Raw genomic sequence first — 15,793 nt, 5'->3', positions numbered from 1 at the left:
CGACACAGTGTCAAGGAAGGCATAAGGAATTAGAAAGACTATCAGAAACAGTAGAAAAATAGTCTGATCCAAGTTCATTTTGTAAATATTTTAGATATTTGCTGAAAACAACGATTAGAAATATTATATTTCTTTTTTGATCATTCACATTTAATACTCTATAAGTTACATACATTTGTAATGGGACATTCGTTTTTGTAATGACACCGTAAATAGATTAATCGCACAGAAACTGAGAAGTGAAACTTGCAAACGCATTAATTTTATTGAGAACTAAATATTGATCAATGTTTTGTTCAACAAAACCAGTTCCAAACGTGTGAAAAACGCTGTTTTGTTCAGTGTATTCTATTTAAAACTCCACAAAAGGCTAAGTCTGTCTTATTATGGCTTCATTGGTATATCAAAACGTAGAAAACTAAAACATATTTAAGAATAAACTGGCTATCCCTGGTGCGGTGTAATTCGTTTGTAGCATCGTCCAACTGTATTGATAAAGTCTGTTAAAAAGAAGAGGAATCCTGGGGAGATAATGAGTCGAAAGTTACGTTCATGATGAGAAAATTATCAAATAAGCATTTGTGAAATAAAATGATTCTTGTCCGTTCGATCCAATTTTCCCTCTTACAATGAGTGTTGTGTTCGTGTTTGTCTAGGGTGTGTATTCGTTCATACTGGAGATGAACACTCTTTGTACGAGACAACAATGATAAATTGACAAGATCAGGCCACACTTTTATAAACCGTCTTCAAAGCCTAATAAACATAAGAATTATATATTAATATCCTAGCCTATTTTCGTAGCTTGTGTTTTTCTTTTTTTTTTTTTTTTTTTTTTTGTTTTTTTTTTAACGAACGATGGTTCTCAATAATTCACTATAATTCATATATATGGACTTTGGGTCGGGAATTCGTGTCAAATCCCTGTGTCACTATAATACATATGTGGACCTTGGACAGGAAATTCGTGCCAAATCCCTGTGTCACTATAATACATATATATGGACTTTGGGTCGGGAATTCGTGTCAAATCCCTGTGTCACTATAATACATATATATGGACTTTGGGTCGGGAATTCGTGTCAAATCCCTGTGTCACTATAATACATATATATGGACCTTGGGTCGGGAATTCATGCCCAATCCCTGTGTCACTATAATACATATATATGGACCTTGGGTCGGGAATTGGTGTCAAATCCCTGTGTCACTATAATACATATATATGGACTTTGGGTCGGGAATTCGTGCCCAATCCCTGTGTCACTATAATACATATATATGGACCTTGGGTCGGGAATTCGTGCCCAATCCCTGTGTCACTATAATACATATATATGGACTTTGGGTCGGGAATTCGTTCCTAATCCCTGTGTCACTATAATACATATATATGGACTTTGGGTCGGGAATTCGTGTGTCACTATAATATATATATCCCTGTGTGTCACTATAATACATATATATGGACCTTGGGTCGGGAATTCATGCCCTATCCCATGTGATGCAGTCCATACTCTTCCAAAATGCTGAACTTTAAGCGAGGAGTACTAACTAGCCTTCCTCACAAGGTCGAACGCCCAACTAAAGGTCAAACGACACAGTGTCAAGGAAGGCATAAGGAATTAGAAAGACTATCAGAAACAGTAGAAAAATAGTCTGATCCAAGTTCATTTTGTAAATATTTTAGATATTTGCTGAAAACAACGATTAGAAATATTATATTTCTTTTTTGATCATTCACATTTAATACTCTATAAGTTACATACATTTGTAATGGGACATTCGTTTTTGTAATGACACCGTAAATAGATTAATCGCACAGAAACTGAGAAGTGAAACTTGCAAACGCATTAATTTTATTGAGAACTAAATATTGATCAATGTTTTGTTCAACAAAACCAGTTCCAAACGTGTGAAAAACGCTGTTTTGTTCAGTGTATTCTATTTAAAACTCCACAAAAGGCTAAGTCTGTCTATTATAGCTTCATTGGTATATTAAACTTAGAAAACTAAAACATATTTAAGAATAAACTGGCTATCCCTGGTGCGGTGTAATTCGTTTGTAGCATCGTCCAACTGTATTGATAAAGTCTGTTAAAAAGAAGAGGAATCCTGGGGAGATAATGAGTCGAAAGTTACGTTCATGATGAGAAAATTATCAAATAAGCATTTGTGAAATAAAATGATTCTTGTCCGTTCGATCCAATTTTCCCTCTTACAATGAGTGTTGTGTTCGTGTTTGTCTAGGGTGTGTATTCGTTCATACTGGAGATGAACACTCTTTGTACGAGACAACAATAATAAATTGACAAGATCAGGCCAAACTTTTATAAACCGTCTTCAAAGCCTAATAAACATAAGAATTATATATTAATATCCTAGCCTATTTTCGTAGCTTGTGTTTTTCTTTTTCTTTTTTTTTTTTTTTTTTTTTTTTTTTTTTTTTTTTTAACGAACGATGGTTCTCAATAATATACTATAATTCATATATATGGACTTTGGGTCGGGAATTCGTGTCAAATCCCTGTGTCACTATAATACATATATATGGACTTTGGGTCGGGAATTCGTGTCAAATCCCTGTGTCACTATAATACATATATATGGACCTTGGGTCGGGAATTCGTGTCAAATCCCTGTGTCACTATAATACATATATATGGACTTTGGGTCGGGAATTCGTGTCAAATCCAAATCCCTGTGTCACTATAATACATATATATGGACTTTGGGTCGGGAATTCGTGTCAAATCCCTGTGTCACTATAATACATATATATGGACTTTGGGTAGGGAATTCGTGTCAAATCCCTGTGTCACTATAATACATATATATGGACTTTGGGTCGGGAATTCGTGTCAAATCCCTGTGTCACTATAATACATATATATGGACTTTGGGTCGGGAATTCGTGTCAAATCCCTGTGTCACTATAATACATATATATGGACCTTGGGTCGGGAATTCGTGTCAAATCCCTGTGTCACTATAATACATATATATGGACCTTGGGTCGGGAATTCGTGTCAAATCCCTGTGTCACTATAATACATATATATGGACTTTGGGTCGGGAATTCGTGTCAAATCCCTGTGTCACTATAATACATATATATGGACTTTGGGTCGGGAATTCGTTCCTAATCCCTGTGTCACTATAATACATATATATGGACCTTGGGTCGGGAATTCATGCCCTATCCCATGTGATGCAGTCCATACTCTTCCAAAATGCTGAACTTTAAGCGAGGAGTACTAACTAGCCTTCCTCACAAGGTCGAACGCCCAACTAAAGGTCAAACGACACAGTGTCAAGGAAGGCATAAGGAATTAGAAAGACTATCAGAAACAGTAGAAAAATAGTCTGATCCAAGTTCATTTTGTAAATATTTTAGATATTTGCTGAAAACAACGATTAGAAATATTATATTTCTTTTTTGATCATTCACATTTAATACTCTATAAGTTACATACATTTGTAATGGGACATTCGTTTTTGTAATGACACCGTAAATAGATTAATCGCACAGAAACTGAGAAGTGAAACTTGCAAACGCATTAATTTTATTGAGAACTAAATATTGATCAATGTTTTGTTCAACAAAACCAGTTCCACACGTGTGAAAAACGCTGTTTTGTTCAGTGTATTCTATTTAAAACTCCACAAAAGGCTAAGTCTGTCTTATTATGGCTTCATTGGTATATCAAACGTAGAAAACTAAAACATATTTAAGAATAAACTGGCTATCCCTGGTGCGGTGTAATTCGTTTGTAGCATCGTCCAACTGTATTGATAAAGTCTGTTAAAAAGAAGAGGAATCCTGGGGAGATAATGAGTCGAAAGTTACGTTCATGATGAGAAAATTATCAAATAAGCATTTGTGAAATAAAATGATTCTTGTCCGTTCGATCCAATTTTCCCTCTTACAATGAGTGTTGTGTTCGTGTTTGTCTAGGGTGTGTATTCGTTCATACTGGAGATGAACACTCTTTGTACGAGACAACAATAATAAATTGACAAGACCAGGCCACACTTTTATCAACCGTCTTCAAAGCCTAATAAACATAAGAATTATATATTAATATCCTAGCCTTTTTTCGTAGCTTGTGTTTTTCTTTTTTTTTTTTTTTTTTTTTTTTTTTTTTTTTTTAACGAACGATGGTTCTCAATAATTCACTATAATTCATATATATGGACCTTGGGTCGGGAATTCGTGCCCAATCCCTGTGTCACTATAATACATATATATGGACCTTGGGTCGGGAATTCGTGCCCAATCCCTGTGTCACTATAATACATATATATGGACCTTGGGTCGGGAATTCGTGTCAAATCCCTGTGTCACTATAATACATATATATGTTTTAGAAAAGGAAAAAATATATGGACTTTGTCGTAGTGATGAGTGACCATCCCTGTGTTTACGTATAATAAATATATATTTTGTTGATCAGTCGGGAATTACTCGTGTCCTCAAATCCCTGTGTCACTATAATACATATACTACTGATGACTTTGGTTTGGTAAGTAGAATAATGTTTGATCGGTAACTTTGGTTTCTACAGGTAATCTTACTATTATGTATATGTAGCTCTATAATCCCCTTCAGTGGGCCACACATTCCCAGATATTGGCGATGTGTTTAGGATTTCCTAATGATGCTGGACGTTTACATCAACACACTTACATTAATCAATGATACAAAAGCGTCTGGTTTTTAGACAACTTAAGAACATTCCTCCAATGAGCAGATATCTAACAAATACTGGAGGAGTGAACCTTACTGAGGAATATTTCTTTCTAAATATAACGGGGAAGATCACAATAAAGGCCTTTTTGGCGTGTGTAAAGTAACTTTAATGTTGAATTGTGTATTCTCAATTCTAATTTTAAAATGCTGAAGGACCCCAATAACACAAATAGATTCTTAGTTAAACGCAATGCTTTGTACTTCTCAATGAATGTACAACGCCATCAGACCAATTCGGGAACTATGATGATAAACTACGCTTGTGTTGGTTTTGTTTTCAACAGTTTAAAAACAGTCGCTACGACTAAAAGGTTACCTGAACATACTCCCGTAAGTCAAAAAAGTAAATATAGTGTTTCGAATTTTACGATGTGTTAAATCGTACAGTTAGTATCTTAATTAAGTATAACTTTGATCCCTACGCGCGCGCGTGTGTGTGGTTTTTTTCTCTCGCAAATTGCTTTGTTGTTGTCTTGCTTTACCTTGGTGTTTATGTAAACGAACCTAAAAGATTTGAATTTTCAATAATTGCGCGACATCCGTCGGCCTGTTTGTGTGTTCATCAACTGTTATAAAAAAACAATAATAAAAGATCTTGTCTTTATGTATGCAAATTACAGAAATGTAAGTAAATCCTTCATGGGCTACTTAAGACGGAACATTTAAATACTTTTTAAACGTGTTTTTTCGAAATGTATTTCTACAGTGAACTTGTCGAAAGGGCATTTCTTATTCACTGCTGCTCTCGAATAAATATTATGGAAGAATAGATCCTTACTGAAGCACCCGATATCTTTATGGCAGCAGATTCGTCTGTAACTTTGTATCAATATTATTTTCACTACATGCCAGTGAATTAAAAGAAAACCAAGAAAATATCAACATGTCACCATAATCTTAAGACAAATCTAAATTCAATAAAAAAAAACTTGTGCAAAATATGAGCAAAGGAAAGTTTTACATGGAGACTCATGAAAAAGTACAAGAGTAAGCTAATGCTGCTTCACCGACGACAACCGCCTTACGATTTAGTTGAGAAAGGTATGACTAAATGACATACATGTGGGTCAACTTGGTTGATTTTCTTACTAAACTCTGTTAATGGTATTGACCAAAAGGCCATAACAAAACAGAGTGTCAGGCATGAAAGGAAATAACCAACAATACAACAGAATCTTAGTCCAAACCCAACCTCGATTAACTTTAAAGGGGCCGTTGTAAAGGTTTGTCATTATCTTCATGTAGACGTGCGATATATCTGACATTGTAAAGATAAGATGTGGATGTGCGAATCCGAAAATATCTCGTCTATAGACTGAATTAATTACATCAAATTGAGGTTTATATCTGTGTCCTTATACAACTGTTAAACTCAAATATATTGTATCGTTTCTTTTTTAGATAAAGTTAAACAACTCATGGCAAGTAGATTCACAATGATTGTAAAGGCACAGTGTCGTACTGTACAAAAGGACAAAGGCACTCATATTTACTTGCACCAAAACATGCAATTAATGATATTCAATCTTACAGTCAAACATTTGATTTAATGTCTTTTAGGAGAACACGCGTTAAAGCAGTGGAAGGCATTAGAGATCTGTTAGATTAGCGATTACACAATTACTTTAAGAAAACCCACAGTAAAGTTTTAATGACATGTGGTTTTAACATTGTAATTTAAGATGTGTGCTTTCCTATATTAGTATCCCCGTTAAACATATCACAGATCCAGCTATCCAGAGGACAGGTATAATATCTTGTCGAAATGTTTCAGGTTTCACTATTACTGAAAAGTCAGCGTGCAATGAAGTACTTAACTACCTAAATTTGTCCACTTTCCTGCTCTACACAACTAACTATTGTAAACCTAGATATTACACACCTATCTATTACCCATCTAACTATTATACACATAACTATTACACACTTAAATATTACAAACCTAACTATTACACACAAAACTATTACACATCTTACTATTACACACCTAACTATTACATATATAACTATTACATACCTATCTATTACATACCTAACTATTACACATATAACTATAACACATATAACTATTACACATATAACTATTACACCTATCTATTACACACCTAACTGTTACACATATAACTATTGCCCATCTAACTATTACACACCTAACTATTACACACCTAACTATTACACACAATACTACTGCACACCTATCTATTACACACCTAACTATTACACATCTATTACACCTATCTATTACATACCTATTTCACATATAACTATTGCACACCTTACTATTACACATATAACTATTACACCTATCTATTACACACCTAACTATTACTTACCTAACTATTACACACAAAACTATTGCACACCTATCTTTTACACACCTAACTATTACACATATCACTATTGCACGCCTAACTATTACACACAAAACTATTACACATCTAACTATTACACATTGACCTATAACACATCTTACTGTTACACATTTACCTATATCACATCTTACTGTTACACATTTACCTATATCACATCTTACTGTTACACATTTATCTATATCACACCTAACTATTACACATTTACCTATATCACATCTTACTGTTACACATTTACCTATATCACATCTTACTGTTACACATTTACCTATATCACACCTAACCATTACACATTTACCTATATCACATCTTACTGTTACACATTTACCTATATCACATCTTACTGTTACACATTTACCTATATCACATCTTACTGTTACACATTTACCTATATCACACCTAACTATTACATATTTACCTATATCACATCTTACTGTTACACATTTACCTATATCGCATCTTACTGTTACACATTTACCTATATCACACCTAACTATTACACATTTACCTATACCACACCTAACTATTACACATTTACCTATATCAAACCTAACTATTACACATTTACCTATATCACACCTAACTATTACACATTTACCTATATCACACCTAACTATTACACATTTACCTATATCACACCTAACTATTACACATTTACCTATATCACATCTTACTGTTACACATTTACCTATATCGCATCTTACTGTTACACATTTACCTATATCACACCTAACTATTACACATTTACCTATACCACACCTAACTATTACACATTTACCTATATCAAACCTAACTATTACACATTTACCTATATCACACCTATTACACAATTACCTATATCACATCTTACTGTTACACATTTACCTATATCACATCTTACTGTTACACATTTACCTATATCACATCTTACTGTTACACATTTACCTATATCACACCTAACTATTACACATTTACCTATATCACACCTAACTATTACATATTTACCTATATCACATCTTACTGTTACACATTTACCTATATCACACCTAACTATTACATATTTACCTATATCACATCTTACTGTTACACATTTACCTATATCGCATCTTACTGTTACACATTTACCTATATCACACCTAACTATTACATATTTACCTATATCACATCTTACTGTTACACATTTACCTATATCACATCTTACTGTTACACATTTACCTATATCACACCTAACTATTACATATTTACCTATATCACATCTTACTGTTACACATTTACCTATATCGCATCTTACTGTTACACATTTACCTATATCACACCTAACTATTACACATTTACCTATACCACACCTAACTATTACACATTTACCTATATCAAACCTAACTATTACACATTTACCTATATCACACCTAACTATTACACATTTACCTATATCACACCTAACTATTACACATTTACCTATATCACACCTAACTATTACACATTTACCTATATCACATCTTACTGTTACACATTTACCTATATCGCATCTTACTGTTACACATTTACCTATATCACACCTAACTATTACACATTTACCTATACCACACCTAACTATTACACATTTACCTATATCAAACCTAACTATTACACATTTACCTATATCACACCTAACTATTACACATTTACCTATATCACACCTAACTATTACACATTTACATATATCACACCTAACTATTACACATTTACCTATACCACACCTAACTATTACACATTTACCTATATCACACCTAACTATTACACATTTACCTATATCACACCTAACTATTACACATTTACCTATATCACACCTAACTATTACACATTTACCTATATCACACCTAACTATTACACATTTACCTATATCACACCTAACTATTACACATTTACCTATACCACACCTAACTATTACACATTTACCTATATCACATCTTACTGTTACACATTTACCTATATCACATTTACTGTTACACATTTACCTATATCACACCTAACTATTACACATTTACCTATATCACACCAAACTATTACACATTTACCTATATCACACCTAACTATTACACATTTACCTATATCACACCTAACTATTACACATTTACCTATATCACACCTTACTGTTACACATTTACCTATATCACGTTTACTGTTACACATTTACCTATATCACACCTAACTATTACACATTTACCTATATCACACCTAACTATTACACATTTACCTATATCACACCTAACTATTACACATTTACCTATACCACACCTAACTGTTACACATTTACCTATATCACACCTAACTATTACACATTTACCTATATCACACCTAACTATTACACATTTACCTATATCACACCTAACTATTACACATTTACCTATATCACACCTATTACACAATTACCTATATCACACCTAACTATTACACATTTACCTATATCACACCTAACTATTACACATTTACCTATATCACACCTAACTATTACACATTTACCTACATCACATCTTACTGCTACACATTCATTACACTTCAAACTGTACAGTATATACATTTGATCCGTTGTTTTCTCTATATTAAGTGACTAGGTGTAGTCCCCAAATATTTCATATTCCTTGCTACTTGTGCTATATTGTATTCTTAATTTACATGATTTTTGTTTCAGGAGTACTTACGATTTGGACAATATGGTGAAAATTCCTGCGTATACGATCACTAAGGCAATGGAGAAACAACACAAAAGCAAGCGTTTCATTGATATAGATCTGAAATCAATTCCCGACCCAGAGATGTCTTCTGTTAAAAGTATAAGCTTTAATCGGACCTATACTGTCGGTGACCACTTCCATGTAAAAATCATTCTCCGGGACGTACTTGGTCGTAGGCTTCAAAGTGGCGGCGATGTACTTAGAATATGGTTGGTTAATTACAAGTTGGAAGCTAATGTAATCGGAACGACCACCTACATAGGAAACGGGACATATATCGGCCAAGTACTCCTGCCTTGGAAAGGGCATGCAACCCTGCTTGTGTCGATTGCTCAAACGAGACAAGCAATAACTTCTGTCATGTCTGTTATAAATGGTTACGGAAACCTGTACGAAATGTATGGACTTTTTAGCAATGAAGTGGATCCGTATCATGGAGAGACTGAAAAAACGCTTTGTAGTACGGTGGCCAATCCCAGAATGGGCAAAGATGTGTGCAATCTGACGTCTCAGAACTTTGGGTATTCTTGGTTCTGTGCGAAGCCTAAATGTCTCCGTTGTCAGGATTGGAAAGCAGTGCGTGGACGAATGCTCACGTATCTACCGGAATACATCGTTAATAAAACCAGGTAATGTGGTGTGATTTAGATTAGTTTCATAAACGTTATAATCAAACAGCATGGTCTGAAGCGTGTTGTTTCTTATTTTTGTTTGTGGTTTATACATATATATATATATATATGTTTGCTTAAATTGTGCAAAATTTGAACAAGACACGGCGACGTAGTCACATATAGCAATGTTTGACGTCATCAGCTTCTTTTCCTTCTGGACACCGTTGCATCATCCTCATTATCATCACAAGGTTGGTCTGGTGGCGCACTGGTTACATACTATCTTCCGCTTCGATTGTCTGAAGGGATATGTATATCAAGTGTGATTAGTATTACTTAAATTGCTATCAAGATACTCAAGCGTATGGTGATAAGGTTGATTGCCGATTGGAAGCGAGAATGATACTAATTTCGACAAAGTGCCATTTGAAGCAGGCAAAGTCCATTCTAAGCAAGGACACGCCCACCGTCCATCCTTTGACGTTTTACTTATATTTGTGTCTTGAAGTCGCCCGGCAGAGTGTAGACTCGTTTTCATACAAGGTGCTTGTAGTGAAAACTGTGGGAGTTATCGCGATTTCTTGACTCTTGACTTTTAAAGTAAACGGACTAGCTCCAAAAGCGCTGTATCACTTGTTAGTTAGGAGCTGGGAGTAACCCTAGAGGGTCCAGTATGTTAACCAAACACCGTCATTTTCTACATTTGGTGTCAGTATTCGGCGAAACTTCGTTGTATTTTGATATTTCCCTTCATTGTTTTCCTTTTTTTTTTGGTCACCGGTGTATTGTACTCGTGCTCGTGGTCGCCATTTTGGCACTTCGTGGGAACACGTGTACAACACAACGTGCTATTTTAGGGTTTTATTATTTATTTTTTATTATATTTTTTTTTTCAATAAACAAAAGTTATACATGTCTGAACTACCTAAAAGTCTAGGTAGAGTGCTGGAATTAGTATTGATTTTTGTTTCGTCTTGGAGAAGGATTCGACAATACTGAAACGGTATTTTGATAAGACATTTAAGTTCATCTTACCAATGAATGAATCAAATTGATCCCGTCAAGTGTATGTCTCGTCGTTTCGACAAGGATTTTTTAGGTTTTGTTTTCTAAGATTTGTCGATCTGTTTTACCATTAGAAGGTAGATAACTTGCGTTTGTTACATTTATCCTAGTACGGTTTGTTAATGTAATAAATGGTGGGAGATAAATGTATCCAACAGATAAAGAATGTAAGATGTGAAAATACCTAATCATTATTAAATTTTTTTCTACGTGATGTTGTTTTATCTTCATACACATTATCTAAAAGATATTTACATTTTTATTGTTTTCTATGATACGACTCGTAAGTGACCCATATCATTGTTAAAGTTTCATAATTCTATGTGCTGATTCTATGTTGTCACAGTTTTGTTATTAACTGACAGGTAATTAAAACTGTAATATAATATGAAAGGCAATAACATGTTATTGCGAGACATGCGTTCGGTCTACCTTTTCCAGTGATATTTTCTTCTATATTTATATACCATGTGCTGTCTAGTATTCTGTGCTTCGTGTTTGTGTTCAGTATAATCAATTTCATGGCCTGACGAGATCAGGCTACCATAGTAGACGTCTTCGCGTTTTAGAACAATAATATTTATGAATTAAAATCCAATAACAGATATGGTACATTTAGTGTCCTCGGCGTGTGATGATGTAAGAATGGTACTAAGAGGTTTCCTTGATATCTAGCTGTCTTATCAGCCTTTAGTTAAATAAAAGTTAGTAGGCGTTCCTTAAAACTGCAATAGTTTACGCTTACAAGTATAATTATTTGGGTAGCACAGTTCAGCATTACATATATACCTCTCTATTGTGTCCCCTTAGGTCTAAACGTCATTGTTTCGGATTAAAACCTTTTAAATTGATTACAATATAAGGGATCAATAATATATTTGCTATATAGTAACATTTGATATAATTATTAAGTTTCTTTACTTTTTCATACAGTGAAGCTATTAGTGTCTATACATATGTACAGTGTACACGTAAATTGGACATAGGTGTGTTTGTTGATATCAGGGTTTGAAATCCGTCCGTTGTTTTACAAACCGGTCGAAACACAGAAATTAGTATCATCTCATGAATTTCAGTATGTGTAATACATTATCATACGTTTCTCCATATGTCCTCGAACTGCAGTTCCAACTAGTATGACATCATTGGCGTGACTTTAACGCGCCATTTTAAAGAAATTTGCCTTGGAAATAGTGTTTTAAATTTCTGATTCCTATAGGTTGAAATAGGCACGTGTTGACGTGGCGGCGTCATCCTAACGTTTGACAGATCGTGTTATAACATCCAGAATCTTAGACCTTTATAAACTCCCCGTAATATCGATATCTTTTTATCATGTTTCCGAAAACGGTTCTTAAGTCTACTTTCTATGTCTATTTCAGAAAACAACACATGGTGCTGAAGAAACGAGTCGAACTCCAAATACATGGGGGTAACAGTAGTTATAATATATGGTTACATTTGAAACTTATTTAAGTTTTAAATTCATTTCGTCAATTTTAGAATATTTTAGTCAGTGGTGCAATATGAAATGGAAAATTCGAAAAATTACTATAGCGTAATCATAAAACGAAAAATGGAGGGAAATCTTATACCTTTAAAACCTACACGAATATATCGCAGTCTTGCAAACACACACGCACGCAACACATGTACTCATCTCGCATACATCGAGAGGCTGTCGTAACTGACCCTGGCTTTTAATAACACTTCAAGCAATATCAACCTAACCAAAGACTCTTAACTTTTATAACTATCTACGCGATACTTACAGAACTGTTTTAATTCGGCATTATCATTACAGCGATTAAGGTCAGCCATTATTTTCTGTTGTTTCAGAAACGGAAACAATGCCAAGAAGTCGTATACCTTGTGAGAATAGACCCAAGACTTCTACTTGGACTGACCAAGTTCCAACAGGATTTTACTTTAAAAACACCTGGAACTTTATCAACTGTCGCAGTCGAACGACATGGACAGAGCAGACATACCAGCAGTGTTTGAAAGGGAGACATTTACTTATCATCGGAGACTCCACCACCAGACAAATTTTTGGTTATTTAACGGATCAATTAAAGTTATCGTTTTATCCTGCGCCAAGACCAAAGGGACCATATGTTCATTTTGTATTCGGATACAATCGTCCAAACAATGTATCCGTTTCGTGGTTTCCACATGAACATCCATTTTTTAATGCACAATACTTGTTGACGAGATCAATGCAGAGTGCTTCCAAACGATTGGACAACATTGGCAGGCACAACAATAGTGTAATCCTGATTCATTTATGGGCGCATCACGTCCGAACACCTCCGCATGTATTCAGACAGCACGTCCGGGGTATTAGCAATTCTGTGCAAAGACTGTTGCTCAGGTCGCCGAAAGTGAGTATTTTTATAAAAGGACCCCATGCTACCCTAGACAGGAAATGTATAATTCCAGTCGACTACTTAAAAAGTATTCACAAACAGATTTGGGTTGATGAATTTCGGGATCTACAAGACAAGGTCATTTTCCTTGATGTGTGGGATATGACAGCTGGAAGCGAGAACGTCTACATACACCCGGAAATAAAACTTGTTAGTGATATTGTCCATACCTTTATGTCCTACGCTTGTCCATCTTGATAAATATTGAGACAAGAAGGAAACTTAAGGAATGACTTCCACTTATGAATATATTCTAGTATAGTGTTCCCCAGATTCATTTGAAATTACAATGTATTATTTTATGTACAGTCACACCTCGATGTCTTTATTATTTTATGTACAGTCACACCTCGCCGTCTTTATTATTTTATGAACAGTCACACCTCGCCGTCTTCATTATTTTATGTACAGTCACACCTCGATGTCTTTATTATTTTATGTACAGTCACACCTAGCTGTCTTTATTATTTTATGTACAGTCACACCTCGATGTCTTTATTATTTTATGAACAGTCACACCTCGCCGTCTTCATTATTTTATGTACAGTCACACCTCGCCGTCTTTATTATTTTATGTACAGTCACACCTCGCCGTCTTTATTATTTTATGTACAGTCACACCTCGCCGTCTTCATTATTTTATGTACAGTCACACCTCGCCGTCTTTATTATTTTATGAACAGTCACACCTCGCCGTCTTCATTATTTTATGTACAGTCACACCTCGCCGTCTTTATTATTTTATGTACAGTCACACCTCGCCGTCTTTATTATTTTATGAACAGTCACACCTCGCCGTCTTCATTATTTTATGTACAGTCACACCTCGCCGTCTTTATTATTTTATGTACAGTCACACCTCGCTGTCTTTATTATTTTATGTACATTCTATATCGGTGTACATTCCATGGATTCGCTCGGCAGGGTTTGTTTTGTCTCTTTAAACACGTAGGCATGTTCTATTACATATAAGCTATCTGATGGTGGATTTGCCTAGTGCAGACCAAACGCTCATTATTTCATACTTTTACAAAAAAAAGTGTTGATTTCACAATTACTGTTCTCTTTAGCTGATTTTATAATTTGCATTATAGACCGAACACCCGGTATATCGGTCTCTATGGAGTGTGTTTAATCCTAATTTCTGTTCAAAAACTGAAAACTGGTTCACCAAACTGATAACACCATTTCTAGTCCTTTTAGATGTTAGGAAATGACTTTCATTGTCTTGTTTTCATTCTGAAGAAATTATCTGTCTTGCAATTTTAACAATATTACTGATATATAATTCGATTTTGTGTCCAATGGGTTACAACAGGCCATGACTCTAATAACGCGTCAATCATGGTAGTCGATCATGTCAGTGTAAATAAGCGATAAAAGTCCGACATTGATATAAGAGTTGTCTTTCCTTGGTTCAGGTCATTTTTGAATTTCAGTATAATAGGCCTACATACAACAATCATACATTTTTATTTATTTGGTCAATCCATTCTAATTGGAGTTGACTAGTTTTAATGTTTAATGCATGTCGCTTTGTATTTTAAAGTCTGTAGCCTTCTTTATATTAACCGTGTATGGATATCAAATCTGAACGTAATAGAAGTTTACAGTAGGTGAATTTAGTATCTGATGTAGGTGAAGAAGGCAAATGTACTGATGACACCTCGGCTCATCTTCTCAAAACTGACATGTGACATATTTCTTAATCATCACACGATTTACCAAACAAGTTCAATATAATCATCTAATTAACAAACTAGGTCCAATATTGTCATATAATTCACAAAACATGTTCAGTGTTATCACATGATTCTCAAAATATCACATGATTCACAAAACATGTCCATCATCATCACGTGATTCACAAAAC

At 34.5% G+C, this 15,793-nt stretch overlaps 1 protein-coding gene across 1 annotated transcript; it reads left to right on the top strand.

Moving 5' to 3' along the window:
• The first annotated feature begins 5,693 nt into the window (after positions 1 to 5,693).
• On the top strand, positions 5,694 to 14,118 carry LOC132549063 (NXPE family member 4-like). The gene is made up of 4 exons (XM_060212966.1): positions 5,694 to 5,740; positions 9,770 to 10,441; positions 12,874 to 12,923; positions 13,331 to 14,118. The coding sequence occupies exons 1-4, from the start codon at positions 5,694 to 5,696 to the stop codon at positions 14,116 to 14,118; spliced, it is 1,557 nt and encodes a 518-aa protein (XP_060068949.1).
• The last annotated feature ends 1,675 nt before the right edge of the window (positions 14,119 to 15,793 follow it).

The sequence above is a fragment of the Ylistrum balloti genome, unplaced genomic scaffold (genome assembly GCF_031769215.1).
Source record: "Ylistrum balloti isolate Yb309-2 unplaced genomic scaffold, AGI_CSIRO_Ybal_v1 Utg369618, whole genome shotgun sequence".
NCBI lineage: Eukaryota > Metazoa > Mollusca > Bivalvia > Pectinida > Pectinidae > Ylistrum > Ylistrum balloti.
Note: the sequence above shows the minus strand (reverse complement) of the source record. Positions and strands in the feature narration are given on the sequence as shown.